The 22,945-nt window shown below is 31.6% G+C and overlaps 1 protein-coding gene across 9 annotated transcripts in view; it reads right to left on the minus strand.

The window, feature by feature from the left end:
• The window catches only part of LOC111055204 (V-type proton ATPase 116 kDa subunit a1), a 46,004-nt gene that overhangs the window by 9,872 nt on the left and 13,187 nt on the right, over positions 1 to 22,945 (minus strand). For 2 of the 9 annotated variants that reach the window (XM_039434353.1, XM_039434356.1), the window contains 7 exons: positions 12,837 to 12,931; positions 10,809 to 10,817; positions 7,788 to 7,914; positions 6,267 to 6,443; positions 4,639 to 4,829; positions 2,142 to 2,314; positions 370 to 509 (listed from right to left, as the gene is read on the minus strand). In XM_039434353.1, coding sequence (XP_039290287.1) covers positions 370 to 509; positions 2,142 to 2,314; positions 4,639 to 4,829; positions 6,267 to 6,443; positions 7,788 to 7,914; positions 10,809 to 10,817; positions 12,837 to 12,931 — 912 coding nt within the window. Of the gene's footprint in view, positions 1 to 369; positions 510 to 2,141; positions 2,315 to 4,638; positions 4,830 to 6,266; positions 6,444 to 7,787; positions 7,915 to 9,641; positions 9,678 to 10,808; positions 10,818 to 12,836; positions 12,935 to 15,287; positions 15,435 to 17,963; positions 18,077 to 22,945 lie in introns of all 9 variants that reach the window. The other 7 variants (XM_039434357.1, XM_039434351.1, XM_022342367.2 and 4 more) reach the window with 7 other exon arrangements.

Genomic DNA, 22,945 nt, shown 5'->3' on the forward strand with positions numbered 1-22,945 from the left:
TGAAATGGAGTTACCCAGTTACTACTCAGCCGACAAATTTATTCATTTACTATGAAGGCATCATTTAGTCATCAATTTACTGATTTGATTTCATCATAAAATTTATCAGACAGTGCTCAAATATAGTTAAGTATTGGGATCTTCCTTCTATCTGAAACAACAAAGCTACATGATAAAACTGCGATCATATCTTCTCAACTGATTCCAATAGTAAGTTGACTGTCCTGTATGTCAAATTGTTATGTTCTAGTGAGGCTAATAAAGATATTCTATTATATCCTATTCTATTCCAAGCACCCTGATATTACATTATTGCTTCTATTTAACCTTAAGAAGTACAAAACTATTTGTTGAATCACTATAACTCACTTCATTGTCAGATTTTTTGGCAGCTAGACGCTTCTCTTGCAACACCATCCAGGCTGCGAATAAGGCCATCAAAGCTCCATGGCCGAGATCACCAAACATTATGGCAAACAAAAATGGAAACGTGATGATGGTGTACGGAGCTGAAAAAAACATAATGCTTGTTTATTTATTCAATCATTGAGAATTACACAACTTACAGAAAAGTACCACAGGCTAAATCGCCCAAAACGGTTCCAATTCTAATTTATACAACAGTCCAAATGTAGTTAGGTTATGTATCACTTCAAAATTCTTCAATTACAATTCAAAACACATAATTCATCACACACTAATCATTTTTAAATTAAAAAAAAGTTTTAAATTGAATTAAATTAATTACAAATAGTTGTAACTTAAAATTTCAAACTTTGAAAAATTTTGAGACCGAAAAGACAAACACACTATTTAGAACTTATCACAGATTACAACAATTGATGTCTTTCCACTGTAGATACAGCAGTGAGGAGAAAATTGCTGGTGGACTTGTTTATAGTAGTCAATGTGTTTTCACTTGAGGATAAAATTGAAATTAAAAGTTAAGGTTGAAAATTCCAATTCAATTCAGTTTATTTTAACATAAAATTACAAGTTTGTACAAAATACTCCAGTTACAATGAAATTTTATGAAGATAAATCACATTATTATTATTTTTTAATTTTAACAAAATTGAAAAGTGGAATCCTCCAAGAAGAATATTCTTCTGTGAATGGGTTCCTAGAAGCAGATAGTGAAAATATAAAAGTATAAAGAGTATAATAGTAATTATAAAATAATAGATACGATAGCTTGAAAAAACACAGTAATTAGTTGATATGAAAGCCCATATAAAAACTGCTGAATAATATAGACCTTGTGAAGTTGATACTTCAAGTTGTATGTATGTAAAGTAGAGCGCCGATTTCCCGGACATCGGTTATCCGGATGACAGGTTTTCGGACGTCCGCTGTATTTCAAGCCGCAGTACAATATTTTTATAAATAAGAGATTTGACTTACTGTAACTTATTGGATGACACAGCATGGAGTCTATTCTAACTAGAATGAGAATGGAAGATAATTTTTCACAAGTCATATTACATTCAACATGAGCTACCAACTACTGTACGTCAGAGTGTAGAGTTCTAATTACGTCTACACTTAAGAGCTAGGGTAGAATCGAGTTAAAATCCAGACACTGTTATGCATCAATTAGTTGGGATGATCAATCGGTGCTCTACTGTATTCAGATTTTCCAGAGCTCAAGCTAAAGGCTTTTCAATAATCGACGAATCAACTTTGAACGCTCATAAAAAGTTAAAAAACGTCAAAGGAACAAATTATATATATCTTAGAAAATTTCTTCCTCTTACCAACCATATACTTGGAATTATATTTTGACTGATAGGTTTCTTGTTTTTTTTTCAAAAATATCGAAAAATCTATAAAACTCTTAACTAAGGTCGATACGAGAAAATTTAACTGGACAATATATTTTTTTTTTGCTAATGGCATGAAGAACCAATGGCTTTCGGCTGTTACACCTACTCAGGGACACTCTGTATAGTATAAAATTATTATAATTTGTCGAATACGACAGTAGAATTATTTCAATATTACGATCTTTTTACTGTTGATTACTCTTTCTGGGTAGTACATTGGGGTGCTTTATCCAACATAGTGGTATCCGATATGGTGTTTAGCAAATCAAAAAAAATTAATTTTATAGGAATAGAGAGCAAGTAGTTTGAACTCACTTGGATTGACCTCGCGATAGGTGGCGACGCCATAGGCGTCGATGAGGTGCTGGAAGGCGCTGGTGAACTTGTTGGTGCGGTTGTAGGTGGGGGGGTCCTCCAGCGTGTCCATCCTGTTCAGGATCGGAGGCACCGAACTGCCGCTGCGCTCTGTGCCACGTCGCAGGGCCAGTCTACACAACAACACATTCACAGTCACTAATTGCAAACATTTGCCATGTTGTGTCACTCAAATGCAAAGGAATTATCTGCTATTCAGAAATAGCAAATAAACAGACAATTGACAAGTAGCAAGTATTTGCCATGTTGTGTCATTCAAATGACAAGTAGCAAGTTAGCAAAGTACCTACAAATTTTCTATTCAGAAATAGCAAATAAACAGACAATAGACGGACAAAAAATAGACAATAGTCAAATAGAAACTTACGATAGACAAATAAAAACTCTCTCCAATTTCACTTTCTATTATGAACTGCATGTGTAGGCTAATGATCACTTTTCAATACTTGAATTACGACATAGCAGTCTGATTTTTATGATTGAAGATATTAGCTATAAGCTGAAGCTATTAGCTTCTAATCACATTAATTTGTGGAGCGCTTTCGGACGTCATGTCCTTTTTCAACACTGTTGGCTAATAGCTTTTAATCAGAAAAATCAGACTGCTATGTCGTGATTTTATTAAAAACTTCAATACAATGTTTTTACTCCTGCCTCACTTATTCAATAATTAATTTATTGATTCTCAAGATACACAATAATATACATAGTTATCAATATGCATAGTTATTATTGTATAATTATTACATACTTCAGCCATGAAAGAACGTACAGCCCAATATAAATCCTACTTACGTTCTACTTTATTTCATAGTATATGCAACAAATTGCAAGAATCTAAGAGTTCTCGGATCAATACACTATCTAGTCTACAGAATGAACACATTGGACTAACAACCTCTTCAATTCAGTGAAGATGTATTGCACATAATCGTGTTCTGTTGTCATTTTTGTAGAGTACCACATTTTTACTTTCCTTGCCCTTAAGGAAAGTATTGCTTTCCAAAAAATCAAGGTACCCTGATTTCAAGTTTTCTATACGTTTCAAGGTCCCCTGAGTCCAAAAACATGATTGTTGGGTGTTGGTCTCTCTGTGCGCGTACGCGCTTGCTTGCGCGCGTGCGTGTGTGTGTGTGTCTATGTCTGTGAACACGATAATTCCATTCCTAATTAACCGATTGACTTGAGATTTTAAACTTAAGGTCCTTATACCATGAGGATCCGACAATAATAAATTCAATAAAATTCAATTCAAAATAGCGGAAAATGACTAAAAAAACCATGTTTTTCACGGTTTTCTCGAAAACTGCTCCAACGATTTTCTTCAAATTTATACCCGGGATAGCTATTTATAAACCCTATCAACTGACATAAGTCTCATTTCTGGGAAAATTGCAGGAGCTCCGTAATATTCTTGAGAAAAAAGAATTTTGTTGAATTTCTATCACGATTTTCTCAAAAATGACTTAACCGATTCCTTTCATATTCACACACCTTATAGTTATTTATCAGCTCTATCAACTGGTATGAGTCTCCGTCCAGGGAAACTAACAGGGGGTCCACCCCAACCTTGAGAAATGGACTTTGTAACCTCCTTCTCGAACATGAGGTAGGTAGGTAGAGCAGTTTATTCAAAAGAGCACATTGTCATAGTCGAGATATTTTACCTGCAGAACAGCTGTTTTGACGACTTCTAAAGGTGCGTACAGATATACGCGCCGCGAACATGAGCAATTCACTTTTAATCAGCTGACTATATCTGTATTTTCACAGAAACGGTAAGATACAGATATAAAAAGCTTGGCATCAGCTGATTAAAAGTGAATTACTCATGTTCGCGGCGCGTATATCTGTACGCACCTTAATAAATCATCAAATTTCACAATTTACGCAAAGGAAAATGTACTATGAAAATAGTATGATCATGATAGTTTTAAATATGTAGCCGCCAATCGTCATTAAGTTATTCCCCTAAATTATTGTCGTTATGAATGAGGCTTACAGTTCAATGAGCAAGGAAAGTTGTGTGAGTGTACCACACCAAATTTTTTGGTTGGTTGTGAAGAAGGATAAAAATATAAAGCTGAATAGTAAGTAATATCTCATTGATTCAACACCAAACCCTGAATAAAATTAATTGAAGCATGGAATTCCAGATGACAAAATATTCGCTTTGACAAGTTGTGATAAATTGCGTCCTTTTCCTACAAGCCCGTATGACTGATTAGGGTCCAATTTCTAGGACACTTATTAAATCGAATTAATCATTTAAAGCTATAGATTTCTAGGCTTCCGGTTTCTAGGACACTTATAAATCTGATGGATTTGGTTCAATTTAAACCTATGGATTTAATATAAATTCGATCGTTCATTAGATTTAATACGTGTCCTAGAAACCATGCCTTGGTAAGATATTTGAAAATAGAAGTGTACTTACTGAATCATCTCGATGTCGAGCACAGGCACCCAGCACTCTGCAATGAGACACTTCTGCGTGACGTCCAGGTTGAACAGGTTGAGTGTGTGGTAGATCGCCTTGATCTTCAGCACCTTCACGAACCAGTTCTTGATATTCTTGGCCGCAGCCACCAGCACACGGTGACGATGGTCTTGCGTTTGACCAAGAACCTACAAAAATACGACAAAACTATTAGAATTTACATCAACATGTTGGAGGAATTACAGCAGATTTTCAGGGACATGGTATTTGTAGCTCTGTTGAAGTTAAGACACTTGTTTCAAACTGAATAATAATCGTAATAAGTGTAGAAGAATTCAATACCTAGAATTTAATAATTACTGTTCCATGAATAAGATTAATATACATATTTTGTACCTAGAATTTATTAATTACTGTTCCATGAATAGGATTAATATACGTATTTTGTATTGTAAATGCTGTGACTTTGTATTATGTTGTCTCGACTGTATTTGTATTGACTGAGTGTTGTTTTCGATTTATTATTTTGTTATTGTATTTTATTGACTGGTCTACTTTTCAAATTGTGACATCCTGTTTTTGGACTAGTAAGATATATTCTCATTCTTATTCTAATATGTTGTAACATTTACTTTATTGGTTGGGAAATGTTGAATGATTCACCGGTGAGGAGGAGTTTCATCCTCAGGGATGGAGGGAATTTATAATGCTTGGGAAACAGGAACAACTAACTATACAATTCCACGACACTTTAGTGAAATTCACTAAATTTAAAATTGTAGACATTGGTTGAATGGGAAGATTTGCTGTTATTTTCAAGGGATCCTGACAGTTCTAACTTATTCTCACTATAGACGAGCATAGGTCAAAAGTAGTGCAGATCTACTGTGTGGTAGTCTTATATTCCGCTATTTCTATTTTACAAAACTTTCAACATTTTAAAAATTAGGCTCAATATGTGGTATAATATACTCAGCGATGTTTCATAAAGGATATTGACAGAAGTGTTCTGTCCTAGCAGCGTTGTTGATGCTTATTTAATTTCTTCATATTTCCACTAATGTACATAATAAATACGAAGATGGAAGGTCTCCTTAGATTCAGGTGGATAAGCGACGAAAACATCTAGGAGGAGTAAACCCTGAGCACTCAGCAATTTGTGTAGAGGGGATTATCCAGGATACAATTTTGCAAACCAGAGAATTTTTGTAGTGCGTGGATATGTCTACATCCTAGCTGCATTATAATTTGCATAAAAGAATCTTCATTGAGAGGTTTCTATAATAAAATACATTAATCAATTGGAAACTCATAGGAAATATATAAGAACAATGATTCAATCATCAATTTTTGACATTGGTGTATGGAAAAACAATAAATCTCGAAAATGAGGTCAACGAGACACACGTTTACAGGATATATTTTGTCGCAAGTATGATGTTGAATATAAGGTAACGGCTGCTATGACTTCGGAGGAACACTACATAGTTATTATCATTGTGTGAAACAACTAAAAACGCAAAAATACTACTGTACTACCACGATGAGAGTGGCAAATGCATACAGTAAACGTAATGATGTGAGTATTTAACTATAGTTTGGACGATATTATAATAATATCTGACCGTATTGAGGTCCTCAATTCTGGTCATAACACCCATGGCCATCTCTCTGCGATCAGCTGGGGCCTCCGGGCAAGGGTACAGGGTGGCCCTGAAGCCTTCGCATATTTTGCGTACCCTAGTTTTCAGCTGGTCACCTTGGAAGAAAATTATGAAGACCGATTTCAGCACTTGGTCTCCCTGCAAAATGAACAGACATTATTAGTTTCATCAGTTCACAATACATTTCACTGAATAAAACTACTGTATTTTAAACAAATCTAATTCTCAATAAGACTAGACTACTTATGGGAATTGATTTGAATTTATCGTATTTCTCAAAATTATTGAACCATTCAACTTGAGAAATAATAGAAAGTAATCTATGATATAATAAAGGAAAGAATTGGCTTCTACACGTACGGGATAGGGAAAACACGAATGACGCACCATCACGTCTCAACTACTAGACAGATTGACTTGGAATTTTGCGTACGATTCTCAAATTACCGAAGATGGTTATAGGCCTTATTCAAATTCTTCAAGATTTCAGTTTGTCAAGTTTTTAATTAGACCCTTGCGGAGCACAGGCCACCTGTCAGTTCTCAATAAAACAAGCCAACTCCATAATGGAAATTATATATTTATCGAATTTCTCAAAATTATTAAACGAGTTAACTTGAGTTAAAAGGCAATGTAATGTCATATGATCTTCATTCATCAGAAATAATGAGAAGCTTCACTGCATTATATTTACTTCCAACGTGAGTTTCTAAAATAATATAAAAAATATAATTGAATTAGATTAGATTAGATATTTATTAGCCATAAACAATACAAGAAAGTACAGGCCAAGTCAATATTTACAATAATTTAAAAAGTCAAAAGACAATATTTACAATAAATTGTAAAACAATACACAAAATCTATAAAAAGATATCACAAAAACTTAACATATATCGTCAGAATAATTCAAAATAGCCTAAAAAATGTCATATGAATAAGCATGTCACAGCCAGCAATCCAACCACGTGTATTAAATACTACAGACATTATGAAATAAACAATATTTATCTATCAGTGAGGAACTCTTCCACACTATAATATGCTTTTTCCGCAAGAAAAGTATACAGATCTTTTTAAAAGTTGCAGATGACATGGACAGAGATCTAGGTAGCTTATTTAATAGTCTCAGACCATAGGTTCGAGGGTCTTTGTCGGAAAACTTCAATCTATGCTGTACAATACATGGATTGCCACTACCTCGTGTATTATAGCCATGCATATCAGAATTAGTTTTGAATGAGTCTAAGTTATTAGCAATAAAAAGAACAACTCTGTAGATGTAAATACATGGTAAAGTTAGAATTTTTAAATCTATGAAGGCATCTCTACAAGGGTGATTGTAATCAAGCTTAGCCAAATAGCGTACTGCACGCTTCTGTAAAATGAAAATTTTTTGAGTGTTTCCAATAGATGTACTTCCCCAAAGCTCAATACAATAGACAAGATGAGTGTAAATCAGAGATTTAGCACTAAACTTACAGTGGTAGGATCTTCTAATGGATTCTCAATTTCTGACTGACGTAAGAACACGTTACCGCGGCAAGCACGCCACAACATTCGTTCAAAAGCAGGAATACGTTCGCGCAGGATAACGCCTGCCACAAATCTGAAAATTTTACATAATGTTTTTGACACAATCGTAGAATACGTGAGAGTATCAATTAATACAATATAATTCATCTCAAAAAGCAATTGATGTGCATTGATCTGATAACTTTTTTCTATCATATGAATTTATTCATAGAATTATTCAACACAATACGTCGTGGGCCTACTTCAGTCTTCAAAACATGACAGATAAATATTGAAAAATTGATAAATATAAAAAATAGTTCCAATTTCAAGTTGACAAAAATATTTGAAATAAATCTACAAGTACCAAGAAACAAAAAATAGATTTTACATTATAACGTAAATTGGTTTCATGAAAAACCAGGAGAAAATCAATCTATCTAAAACAATTATTGTATTGAAAATTATTTCCATAAGCTGTAATTTGATGTCAAAAAAATGTACAATGATTATTCCAATTTAATTCAACTGGATCATGTGTGAAATAAAAACTTGAATTAGAAAAAAAGTTTTGCAGAATAGTGTATAATACAGAAAAATTCATGTTCAGCAAAATTTACTTTTATTTGCAAGTTAAAAAAAAGTAAAATAAATAAAATCATGATACAGTACAGTTTATGAAGTATTCACTTAAAAATAGATTTGAAATAGAAGTATGTATATGTAAAAAGCTTCACATATTTGAGAAATCTCAAGTGACAATATACTGTCAGTTCTAATGGTGATGATAGATATCTTACATTACGACATTGTTTCAATTCAATAGAATAATTACAAATAATAAATGCATTTATTACCTTAAACCTTAGAAAACCTTTGAATGAAAAGCACCAAACCAAAAATCAATAGAAACTTCCAATGAATTAATATTTTTCTATTATTCAAATATACAAGGTTTGATGAACAACCAAATATTAATATTGGAATCTCATATGAAGAAGAGATGAAATTTTATGTGTCTATGTAAAACCTATGGAGAGATGAAAATATTTGGAAAGAATTCGTTCCATATAAGTTACAGATTTTATTTTTCTCTTGAATTTTAATTCTATTGCCAGAAAAATAATACAATAAAGAAATAAAGGTAATATTTAGTCAAAGAGAAGTATGTTGACATGTCTTTTTACATTTCTTTTTTTAGTTCATACTTAAAATATAAAGCAATTGTGAAAACTTTCATTGTAAGTTTGTAACCATAATAAATAAGTGAAAATTGTGTAATGACAATTAGTTTATCCTCTGAAAAATAAAATAAATATATGTTTTATTTGAACTGACAAGAGTAGAAGACTGCATCAGACTGGATGATAAATATAAGCGTTGAACATGACTTGTGGATTAATAAGGACATCACTATTATTGTGAATTGATTTTGATGTTCCAATAGAAAAAGAAAATGATGTTTTTATGTATTAGTTTCATGGAAAAGTAAACGCTGTTCAGAACACAGTGCTTTAGTTTTTTACAAGTTTTTTTTACATTTTTGGTATTTTAAAAATGTTCTGTAATACTTTCATATGTGCTGATGCCTATGTACATTCAGCCTCCATGTGAACCAATCAACACTCATATACACAACGATAATCAAAATAACTGGTGAGTCATTTCTACAGTGCAGCATTTCAACAGAATTCTGTGAATAACTGTCAAACTTTTGTGGCTAATTCTCCATGGAGGATAATTTTCAAACAACTGTAGATGAGTTTCAAACATTTTCGAATTGCAGAAAGTCTCCACACACATTTTTCAAATTTCACTTACCGCATCAAGTGCTTTCTTATCCCATCTCCATCAACTCTGAATGGAGGAAATGACACATTAATGTGTGTAGTTCAACACTTATCAATTCAAATTCTACAACACCGATTCAAAAGAACACAAAAAAGTAATACTGCAATGCAAATATCGCTAAGCTAGCTCAACTGCTCCTTCATGCTATAATCCAACACATGCAAGGCTGTATCGAATCCGAGAGCAATATTATAAGACATCTAGCAATAATGATATAGAAATCAAAACTACCAATAATTCAGCGCATTATTCTATTATGTAATAGATGTTTTGATCAATAATACAATTTTTATGCAAAGCAATAGAACAAATGACTAATTGGAAGATAAACATAAATAATTATCCTAAATGAAAAATCAGAAAAAAATAAAAGAGAGCAATTAGAGCATTGAATGTAGATGCTAAACAGTTTTTCTCGAGAAATGATATAAGCCTTAGCAGTATGAAAAAAATTGAACTAACACCTGGAATATAGGAGGATTGAACCGAGTTTCAAATAAGTTTGGCTCATTATACTACCGAAAACAGCAGATATAAATGTACGGTACCGAACATGCATAGATAAAATTGTAAGTGCCTAACATAAATATTCATGAGAATGATAGATTTAAATTTACTTACATAAATTAGAATTATTTTAAAACGTACAACATGCATTTAGAGGTCAAAAAACGTTCATCAAACTTTCAGTCTATTAAGTAATTCTAAGAATTTAAGCCCTAAATAAAAAAAATACCAGTCGACTCTCAACTTTTGCGAAATATACTTTTTATGGATTTCTATCTCTACAAATGAAGATATTAAACTTATCGAAGCGAACGAATATTGAAATCAGTATTCAAAGTATAAGATGTAGAATAAAAATCAATATTTCACATTAGAAAATAATACCTGAAGCAAAATTGTTCATACATTATCGAAGAAGATATTCAGGCTACAGATATTCTAGTAATTTCAGACTAGAGGTTAAAGCGATTTTCAGTCAATAGAGATATACTATGTACCTAGCTACTTATGTCTAGAGCCTATAAGCTACATCCAATTGAGAATTTCATTTAAAAACTCCAAAAAATTTAAAATGAATAGGAAGAATGCGTTTCTAGCTAATGAGGAGGTTTGCGAGGAATGTTCACTTACCCCATTCCACTATAACAGTCATAAAACAAACAATTTTTTCAATTTAGAAAGGCATTAGCTTGAATTATATCGACTTAAATGATTCGTTTTAATTCGGTGCACAAAATTATATCATTACAATTATGACCCCTAATTTATTTAAATCTAATTAGACTATACTTAATTAAAAAATCCATCGAATAGCCCTCACAGTCCATCAAGTTTCTCCCGATCCAATTGAATTCCTTGCACTATTAATTTACTATATAAAAATTGACCAAAATTGTAAACAAATGTTTGATTGCACTGTACCACCTTATAACTTATATATTTATAACAGGATCATTTAAATTTGTTCTTCCTCGATACTCTATCCTGATTCTCTTTCCATGCTTCATTAAAAAGGTTATTTTTAATGTTATTTATTATTTGATACCTAGAAAGCCATCTGAACTGTGAAATGCATAATGTATTTTAATTGATCAGTGTCGATAACATAATACATACAATACATAAAACATAGGATATTTATAAAGAATAATCATAGAAATGTAATTGATGATTCAAAACATTTTATTTACACGAATTCTCTAAGTGATTTTTGATTGCCTTATCGAAAAAACAGTATTAAGTTGAAAAAGCAAATAAAATTTTTATAATGCTGAACAGTTTTATAATGTTAATAGTTCAGTTAGTTGGAAAACACTAAATTATTCAATTTGCTTTTGATAAAGATAAGCTAAGAAGAAAGCTAAAAGACGATGTGTCAACGTCTTAACGTTCAAAACACCCTGAAAAATGTATTATAATTATAATAATACGGATGATAAATGATATATAAATAATAAGGATATAATTCAAATTTGAATTCTTTCTATTTCAAATAAAATGATAAAATTTCATCATGACAACTAATACATTTCTTCTGCATGGAATTGTATTTTTCATATTCAATATTTTTAAATATAAGAGAGTTTTGTATTGTAATAGATGTGAGTTTTAGAAACATACAAGCCTTGAATCATGTTTAATATCAGTTTTCAATTAAAAACTGAAAAAATAAATTAATGTTAATATGGACTCACCCAGGTTATCCTAATATTAGACGAATAAAAATTGAGCTTTCTAACAGACCAAGAAAGGAGGTTCCATGTTTCATGGATCATGCCTCACAGCCTCTTCGTGCTGCCATAGACTAAATTAGTCAATTATTATATTTGTTCTTTTATTTATCAATTCATAATTTATTTTGTTATTTATTAGTACATACATTTATCATCCAAAATAATATTGTGAGAGAAAATCAGGCGAAGCCTGACTGTTATTACAATACTAAACCAGTGTAATACCAATATTAAATTGATAAAATTAGTTATAACAATACTGAATCAATTATATTGTCTTATACTATCAATTAATATTGACTAGTTCTCACTGTATAGATTTATTTAAAAAATTCAAGATTTTGACAGTACCAGCTATTTACATTCTTGAATGTCTTATGTATGTAAAAATTAATTTAGCAAGTATTTCTGTAAATAGCAACGTTCACAACCATTACACTATAAATTCAGAATCGCTTAGAGTGAACCAGTGCAATTATGCAAATACATTGAACTGTTTTAAGGAGTTCGGTATAAGAGCTTATAATAAGCTTCCTGCACATTTAAAAGAGCTAGAAGTAGGTAATTTTAAAAGAGCCATAAAAAAGATGTTAATAGAAATTTGTCCATATAGAAAAGAGGAGTTTCTAATATGAGGGTATTTTTTTTATGTTTGTATGCTTGTGTTTGTATTATTATTTCTTTGAATGTAAATACTTTTATTTACCATGTTTAATCTATGTCGATGCTATGCATTTGTAAAAAGGTTTTCTGCAATAAAGAAATCTTGACTATTTATAGAATAAAAAATATTACAATAGACCTAATCAAACTGTCAATCGTAACTGACAAAAATGTTAGATGGATTTATGGTGATTGTGGTTAGTATAGTGGTTTAGTTGGGAACCCAACCTAATCTAACCTAGCCTATCCTACGGGTACATACCCGAGTTGCACTGGTCCAGCATTATTCTGTCGAGTGATGACGTCATCACTGATCAGTGCCCTGGTCATAGACTCGGTAGAGTTGATTCCTCCCTCCTGCTGTCACACGAGCACAAAAGTACATTAGATTTAACACACACAACACCACTCAGCTAAATAACTTACTGAAGATAGCACCGCTGTGTCCCATCCATTTTTTCAATGTATTCTTTAAGCAGACGTCATCGACTTATTGTCAACCTAAACAGAGTTAGACAGTGCTGTAACCTTGTTGGGGAGTCATACTCAACGTACAACCAAACAAGCACATTATACACTAGTAGTTCTGTGAACAGTATACCTCGCGCTCAAAAATTAATAAATAAATTATCAATTTGATATGTCTAGAGAAAATCCTAAATAAAAATAGAGCTTTCTGTCCTATCGTACCGTGACGTGTCGTCCCGGAATGTGAATGTGAGCGCTGTTTTCAGGTCTGGCTGCAACTGTCTACGACGTTGATGGAAAGATACATTTTCAAGATGTTCGATGTTTTTGAACGGGTAGTATTATAGTCCACTAAACAGCTGATTTATGATGAATAATTCTATAGTCTGATTTTTACTCTAATATTGACGTATGAAGGAGGCTCCTTTTTCCTTTTATATTATCCTTGAAATCCAAAATGTCCAAAAACCTTGTATATACGTCGACGCGCAATTTAAAAAGGAACATACCTGTCACATTTCATGAAAATCTATTACCGCGTTTCGCCGTAAATGCGCAACATAATAAACATTTAAACATTAAGAGAAATGCCAAACCTTAAAATGTCGACTTGAATCTTAGACCTCACTTTGCTCGGTCAAACAATGGTTTGGTAAAGTAGCTCTAGCTAGTGCTACCTCCAGATTTTATTTAGCTCAGTGACACCAACACTTACACAGGCACGCACACAAGCAAACAAGGCGAGTGACGACCAACTGGGGTTTGGGCCGTGAACAACACATAATATTGCATTAAAGGATATAAAAATAATTGAAGAATAAATATTGTGGAATATTTCTATTTTTCTTTTATATTATGAGTTTTAGGACGCGGAACACAGTTTGGATGAGTATCTACTTGTTTTAGCTCATAACAATGTATTATAGCTTTCCAGTATTTCTAATATATTTCAATTGGTTGAAAATTATAATTATTACTCATTTGATATTATTTCCCATGTATAGAGATGTGAAGGACCAACTTTTTGTGTTGTGACACAAAATCTGGACAAGTTACAACATTGGTAATTATCTAGCTTTTCATCGTTATTGTTTCATAGTATTTAAATTCGATTGAATGAAAACCATGTTATAATAGAATACCGGTATTCCTTCTCAAACATAAGGTCATTAAAACTTCAATTCTTTGATAATGTTCTTGTCATTCAAAGAGTTGAATTTTGGGTGGGAAAGTCCTTTTTTTAACTAGCAGGTTGAAAAATTACCATTTTTCAATATTGCAATCATATCTTATTTTTATTATTGTTTATAAGTCTTTTGTGCCATTGTAATTATTGTGTCTGTACCGGTATTCTTTCTCGTAATAACTCAGACAATATTTTTAAATTTTAATATCCGTCTAGGAAGGTGGTGACTATTGTTCAATTAAAATTAGAATACAATGATTGTTAAAATCGGTTTTAAAGAATACGTAAACAGCATTAGGTGATCTAGATTACTCATCGTATATTATCAACATGTAATAGCTTAAATGGAATTATCAGAAAAAAGCAAAAATTAAGTTTCAACTGAATGCAAGTTTGAATGTATAAATTTATCTTTCTAATGTTCAGAAAATGTATATTACCAGACATTTTATGTAATGAATAGTTTAATAATTTTTCAACTAATGGTTTATGTAGTTTAGGTATTTTTATGAGCCACTTGTAAGTTTAAATATAAATAATCACTAGCACCCATATATTACTTCATTTCCACATAGGGGTTATGATTTATATCTTGAAGTAAACATTGAATTCTAAGTATGATTGATATTTTTTCAAGTGGATCTATATAATTATCAGCTACCGTACTTGCACTCAAGAATGCACTCATGAAAAGATATTTATTTTAAAAAATTTGATGACCAAAATAGCTAAATATTGTTTACTTTTTAAATTGCAAAAATAAATACTGGAAGATTTAAAAAAAATCAAAATTGAGATATACATAAGTATATTTTTAAGGAGTTATAAACATCATCTGCATACCATTAAACAATATGAATACAGCGAAAATGGTGGACCTGCTATTGTACTACAAACGAAAATTACGTATATCAATAACAATACTAATGTTTATGTGAGAGGATGTTCAGGCACATAATAATCTAGTGAACTGAATTGGCAACTCACCTTCATTTACAGCTTCTCGAATAACTTAGACCCAATTAAATACTACAATCATAGTTTGAAACTAATACTCACTTATTAAATAAGTGTAATGCGCAAGCAGGTCCCAATCAGCAACAGAACTTCATGAAATTCAAACAGTTGAAAAACTCTCAAAAGACAGGCCATGCGAAAAAGACCATGCATAAGTGATGTGCATTCCATGATGTTGTAAAACATGAACTAAGGAATGAGAAGAGACCGAAACATAAAAACACATGCAAAAAGTAACAGATTTTAGAAGAAATTTTGTTTTAGAGATTGATTTTATTGGTACAAAATGTTTTTTAAAACATGAACAAAATCATAATTACAACTAATTAAATTAAATAACCGACGTGAACAATGCTATACATCAGATAATCACCATCACCATTCAGAACTGACTGTACAATAAATAAAAATGGCTAACAGAGTATCATTTCTTAATTATTAGTATGACGTATACTAGACTATACATAATTTGATACAGAGCTGAAAGCAAAATCATATTATTCTAGTTAATTAATTAAAATTAAATATATCAATGATTAACCCACACAGTTAATGTATTATTGGTGATTTAAAAGTTTTTAAATGCTCAATTTTTGCCCTGTATTCATGAAGATGAAACTTGAAGGCAAAAAATGTTCAGTTTCTAGATCTAGTGACAGTCAAGCGCTCTGCATCAACCGTTAACGCGAAGAATGAACAGATTAGGCTGGGCTATTTATCTAATTATTCATTTCATATCTTAAAGAGACATGGGATAATTGAATAAAATGTTCTATAATCTAGTATGTGCACTTGTAGACTACATTACTCTGAGATTTTACCGCTATGTGGTTAACAATCATATTCAACTTTTAGAACTATTGAATGAACACATCTTCACGTAGACACATTCTTCTCTTCTATTTATTAAGAATTTGAACACCAGAGTAACAAATAACAATAATGTACAAATAAAGCCAAGTAGGAAATGAAGAGGAAAACAAATATTCGTTAAAACTTTGAATAATTTGACTCAGGGAGCACTCAGCCAAGAGGCCAGTGTTTCCTTAAACCCAAAACATAATCATTCAATTCCAGGTGCATTATTAAATATGAAACCATCAAATAGGGGAATAGCACTCAGCAATTGCCATTAGCACTTAGTGAATATGAAAATAATTAGAATAACTGGAGTTGTAAACTAAAAAAATATCACATTATGGGAACAGTGTGAGATTGAACTGAATAATTGGATCAGCTGGTGGTTTTAACTCGAAGTACAACCCAATAATGCGACGGATGATTTAATCCTCCAGCTAATCAGATTAATGTAAGTTTTCGTTTATGCGACCGCAGCCAACGACCGAAAATGAATACCATAAATGAATAGGCTACCATAGATAAGTGTCCACACTTTTACAGCCAGCGAAACCCGTAAATACTCTAATAAGGACCAAATGTGTTCTTACTCGGTTGTCGACTGTAGTCGCATAATCGAAAGCATGTCTTTAGCGAGCCTAATGATAAATGTGACCATAGCTCGATTTAATCTGTGTCATCCGTCCAGATTAGCGTTAAAGCATAGAGAAAATAGAGCATAAGCTATTTTATGCTAGATTGCTTATTTTATCTTCTCTCTATGATTAACTTACATTGAGCAAACAGCCCTACAGGATGTAACTTTCATTTTCTCACCGAATCTCGAAATGTAATAAATTATAATGTAAATTTCAATAAATGGAAAAATTGCATTATTTTAGCCACTAGTTGTAAAAAATTGGAATTTGTTATGTAACTTGAACCTGTAAACTAACCTAACACTTTAAATTGATGAAGAAATACAGAAGCATTTTTTGATCAAAATTTGGATTTTTTTTTATCTTATCTGACATTTTAACCCTAAACTAACCTAAGACTAAAAATTAATAAATTTGGAATCTGACCTCATATTTGTTTTGTTTTTTTATCAGATTGGTCTCTATGGGTTTGCAAATTTTGACGCCTGTTGAGATTGTACTCCTCTGTCTATCATCCTGACCTAACCCAAAACTACAGATTAATGAACAAATACAGTAGCTTTATTCAATCTACTAGTTGCAGAATTTTAAGTTGAAATCTGTCATTATAAACCTATCCTAATCTAACACTATAAATCAATGCACAATTACAGTAGCTTTATTCGAACCAAAGTTTTCAAAATTTGGAATTTTGTATCTAAGCTGACCTTATAGCCTAACCTCACAGAATAAACTAATGAACAAATTTCTTTATTTTGATTTGTCAACTGTTGAACCTAACCCGACCTAGCCTCACATTATAAACTGATGTTCAAATAGGTCTATTTAAATAACTAACCGTCTAACCGTCGAACCGAAACTAACCAAATCTAATCTAACCTAACCTCATATTATAAATTGATGATCAAATAGCTTGTTCTATTGTAAAAACTGTTGAACCTAACCCAGCCTAATCAAATCTAATCTTACATTATAAACTGATGTTCTAATAGGTCTAATTGACCCACCAACCATCTTTTGTACAAACCTAAACCAACTTAACCTAACCTCATATTGTAAACTGATGTTCAAATAGTTTGATCAATCAACTGTTGAACCTAACCAAATCTAACCTTACATAATAAACTGATGATAAAATAGCTCTATTTGTTTTATCAACTGTTGAACCTAGCCTAACCTCACATTATAAGCTGATGAATTGATGGACCTAACCTAACCTTACCCCAACTTGAGCGCTTGTCCGCCGGTGCGGAGACCCTCTTCGCCGAGCAGCTGCACTGACTCCTCGTCACGGCCCGGCTCGGCCATCTGTGAGCAGCCGACTCCGTGATCCGCCTGGCACAACAAACAGGGCAAGGCTGGGCGTCAGGGAAGGAAATATGCATTCAGGAAACAGGAAATAGACATTCAGGAAACAGGGAATAGGCATTCAGGAAACAGTGTAGGGTAGGGTGTTGTCATGGTTTTGGTAACTGATTGACAGCTTAGGAAATGCTTATTGAATGGAATTTTGAAAACCATTGTTCCTCTGCCAGGATTATATATTGTTCACAATATTTATGAGTGAATTTTATTTATACATTTTATGATACACAAACCATAAATGCATGTTTGGAAAAAGGATCAACAGGCTCCAAACTGATCCTTTCCAAATTTTGATAGCAGTAAATTGTTAAGAGCTTTTGATAGACAAAAGTTGAAAGCTATCTCCATTTCCTCCCAACACGTTATAAAAAAACTCATCATTGAACTTCTGAAAAAGAATACTTTTAATTGTGACATCTATTTTTTATTGGAATAAGATTATTTTATTGTATAAGTCAAGTAGAATTATAATATTTTTCGAAAGCTTTAGTATTATATGCCTATTAGGTTTGGGATTTTGTGTTGAAAATTCCTATTGATTTCGAAATTACGAAATCATTAGTTTACATTTTATAGTTTCGGTGAGAGAAAATCATCAGTGAAGAGTTCATTTTCTTATAACCTTTTGACTGCTCATTAAATTCGAGATTAAAGCAGTTCTATCATCTAATATTTTTAATTTATACTGTAAATAAAGAAACGAATAAACGAGTGACTAGTTTTGGTGGTTATGTGATTTGAACAAAATTTCTAGTGAAAACAGTTCAAGTTAACTTGAGTTTATTGAATTGACATTTTTTACTGACAAAACGAGAATCTTTGTTTGGTTATACCCCTTTTTTCAATCTTTAGTAAGCTAGTTAATTTGAATATATTTGTCTGATTTTTGTAAACTTACAACTGCATTGAGCAATTTCACTACTCCTAATAAAATTATAAAAAAATGAATATTACTATAATATGTGGAAGATTTCTTATCAAATAACCAGGAACGATACTGAAGAGGAAATGGAGAGAAAAAGCATTAATAATAATGATCTTAATCAATTAATAATGTAATTTGGGAATTTTTGAGTTATGCTCCCCCTTGGAGGCATCGAACTGATACTGGTATTATTACTAATTTCACCACTTTTCATTGAAAGAATAAAAACAAAATGAGACTTTACATAAGCATCTACTAAAACTTGGAACAAAAATGTTTGAGGAAATTAAGGAAGGGTGAATGCACACAAATTTCTACACAAACTGAAAATTATGTGCATAGACATAAGAAAACCGGAAAGTGGATAACCATAAATTATTATTGAACTTATTCTTAGGCCTTATTTCCAATTTTCAACTAAAAATATATAAAATGATAAGGATGATCTTATGTGATAATAGTGGAGATAGAAGAAAAATAGATAGTTAACATTTAAATTGTTAGTTGAAATTCAATAGAAGTGGAAGAAGAATGGAATTGAATTGAATTTCAATTGCTCAAAAATTAATATTGTTCATCCCATTAATAATTTACACTAATTGACAATATTCAAGTGAAATACGATAAGTACAAATCAGTACACATATCAGGTACTGGAGAAACTGATCAAGAATTGTAGAATCTTTTAATAGTGAATGAATAATTTTTATTTAAAATGGTGAGACAATTAACACTCGAACTAATAAAGCTCTCAATTACAGAATATGGGTATATATTGAGTAACTGATCTCAACAAGTGGCAACTGACGGCAAATAGGGTATATCCGTTGATCTTGAGTTGATGGAATCATTTAGAATATTCAATGTTATATTTTATTAGTTATAGATATAAAATTTTATTGAAGGAGACCATAATATTATAGGGATTCAACAATAAATGCGAAAATTAAATAAGATTGTAGATGTAAATAATGTTTATACAAAAAGGAAATAAATTGATTTTGAAAGAAATTTTGTACTGAGTATTAATGAAAATTAAAATTCAATGCAGCCTACTTTCAAATATTTACAAAATAACTATATCCTATACAAGATAAGTGATAAGGTTTTTAATCCAAACCCTTAAAAAAATAAAGAAGAAGCAGTCGTGTATTTTTACAAGGAGTCACTTTTACAGTGAGAGTAGTGGATTATATATTGAGAGATGAGATGAGCAAGCGATTTCAAACTATTTATGATTCATTACCGTAAGTAGAATGTAAATTAAATGTTCAGTGATTGATTGGTGGTTTGTGTTATGATACAACTCTCAAGCTACAGAATATTCATTTGAAGAAATAAATTTAAAAATACCTTTCAAACAAGTTGCTGGTTGAATATTATTCAATATCTGATGGTTGCAAGTTAAAATCTGTTTTAAAAATAATATTGGATGACACTATTATCAATGTCTTAATATCGGCATGCGAATTTTGGACTAAGGAATCTCTACACTTATTAACACTATAAAAACCCTATTCTTAGTACCAAGATTAACCTAATCTGAAATAGATTTATAAAATATGTACTAAATTACTAAAAATATGTTTCACTCAATTAGAACAATGATAGAATGCGGGGTTTTGCACAAGAATTTATCGTTTAAATTACCAAAGAATATCAACTGAGGGCCGGTTTCCGAGCTCGGGATTTGGCTAAGTCCTAGACTTTAAACAGCTGGAGTAAGAAAATTGGCTTTCCGAAACGGACGTAGTCGTAGTCATTGTCAAAGTCACGTTTGAATTGAATTTCAGAAACTAGAGAATTGAACACAAAATAAAATAAAGAGAAAATAGTGTAAAGTTTCAGCTATTTTGAATTATTTAGAAATGTTTAATTTCGTCAAGGAAAAGCGTTTCCAATTATAGAAATGAGAAAATAAAAACTGCGACTACTGTTATAAAAACTGCGGCTATGCCCCGTTTTGGAAAGCTAATTTTCTGACTCCAGCTGTTTAAAGTCTAGAACTTAGCTAAATCCCGAGCTCGGAAACCGGCCCTAAAAGTTTTCAATATTACCCTACCTAGTAATTTCCAATAAAGCTTCTAAGGTCCGGTTTCCGAGCTCAGGATTTGGCTAAGTTCTAGACTTTAAACAGCTGGAGTAAGAAAATTGGCTTTCCGAAACGGGGCGTAGTCGTAGTCTTTGTCAAAGTCACGTTTGAATTAAATTTTTAAGAACTAGAAAATTCAACACAAAATAAAATAAAGAGAAAATAGTGTAAAGTTTCAGCTATTTTGAATTATTTAGAAATGTTAAATTTCGTCAAGGAAAAACGATTCCAATTATAGAAATGAGAAAATAAAAACTGCGACTATGCCCTGTTTTGGAAAGCTAATTTTCTGACTCCAGCTGCTTAAAGTCTAGAACTTAGCTAAATCCCGAGCTCGGAAACCTGCCGTAAAAGTTTTCAATATTACCCTACCTAGTAATTTCCAATAAAGCTTCTAAATGACACATTGATCTTGAAACGGCGTTGATATTCAATGAATGAATCGGTACCAGACCTCAAATAGTATGAGCAATAACATTTTTGAACAGTTAAATGTTGATGAAGATCAGTTTTATTTTTTTAATGTAATAATATGATAAATTAATCTCCATTGAAGAAATCAGACATGAGATCAAATTGTTTTATAAGTCGTGTCATTATTATTCTGGATTATTATCGTAAAGAAAGTTGAATCGTTCTTGAATAATTGACATTTCAAAAACCTAGTAAACGTTCATGTCCCTTACCCAGGACATTAAAACTAAGTTGAAAAGCTATAGAACACTGCTAAACCTATCAAGCAAAACTCATTGAAAATTAAAGCATAACTTTCCCAAAACTAGTCATAGAAAAAGCTTCACAAACTAAACATCAGAATCTTGATAAAAATATTAGCAATCAGACTCGAACACATGCCACAAAAAAAAGACACAAATGATCCAAATAAGCCAGACAAATAAATAAAAACATTGGTATAAAATAGCACACACTGGTCAGAAAAACGAAAAGCTTCTACTGGAGCAAAACATGATGAAACAATGAAGAATGGTGAAAATAAGCCATACAATTAGACAAGGACAGAGATCGCAATGGAATGTCGATGGAAGTCAGAATTGATGAATGAAGGATGAAAGAAGATGGTGGATGATGAAGGACACGCTGTTTTGCCAGAAAGATCACAAATATAACGCTGAAATCATCTAGAAAAATTTGTTTAATACACTTTTAAAGGAAACCCCGACGAAAATGTTACAAAAAGCATACATAGAAGACAACAGAGCTGGAAGAAGCAGTCCCCTAACCCAAAATTACTCACACTGTTCAGCAGTTTTATCTCGACTCAATCACTCAAGTAAACGCGTTAATCAATTATATAAAACACGCGTTACATGAAGTATTTTTTCAATTACTTTGAACATACAGTATTTTAATACCACGTTAATTGCCTTGGATCGAGCCAGTTTTCAATACTTCATTGATTTTATGAAATATAATATTAAACATTAATTTATAAAAAATGAATGCTACTATTCAAAAAATCAAAGAAATATTGATTTCGGGAATTATTGTAATAAATAAAGTGACTTTAATTCTATCTCAATTAATTACTTCTATTATCTGTTGTAAAGTAAGTTTGGTGAGACAGTATCGGCATAAACGTATAAGCTATCAATTTCGTTAAAAAATATTGTTCCAATGCAAAAAAAACGATCATAAATGAATTATATTGGATCAATAAATATACAATACAAATTGAAATTGTAAGTGGTGTTATTGGAGGTTAAGATGAGATTTCTTCATTTAGTTTCTTTTCTCATATTAAGCTAACAAAAATAATCTCTTTCTGTCACAATAAATAGCAAAAAGAGAACAGTATCCAGCC

Source organism: Nilaparvata lugens, chromosome 8 (assembly GCF_014356525.2).
Source record: "Nilaparvata lugens isolate BPH chromosome 8, ASM1435652v1, whole genome shotgun sequence".
In the NCBI taxonomy this organism is placed as follows: domain Eukaryota; kingdom Metazoa; phylum Arthropoda; class Insecta; order Hemiptera; family Delphacidae; genus Nilaparvata; species Nilaparvata lugens.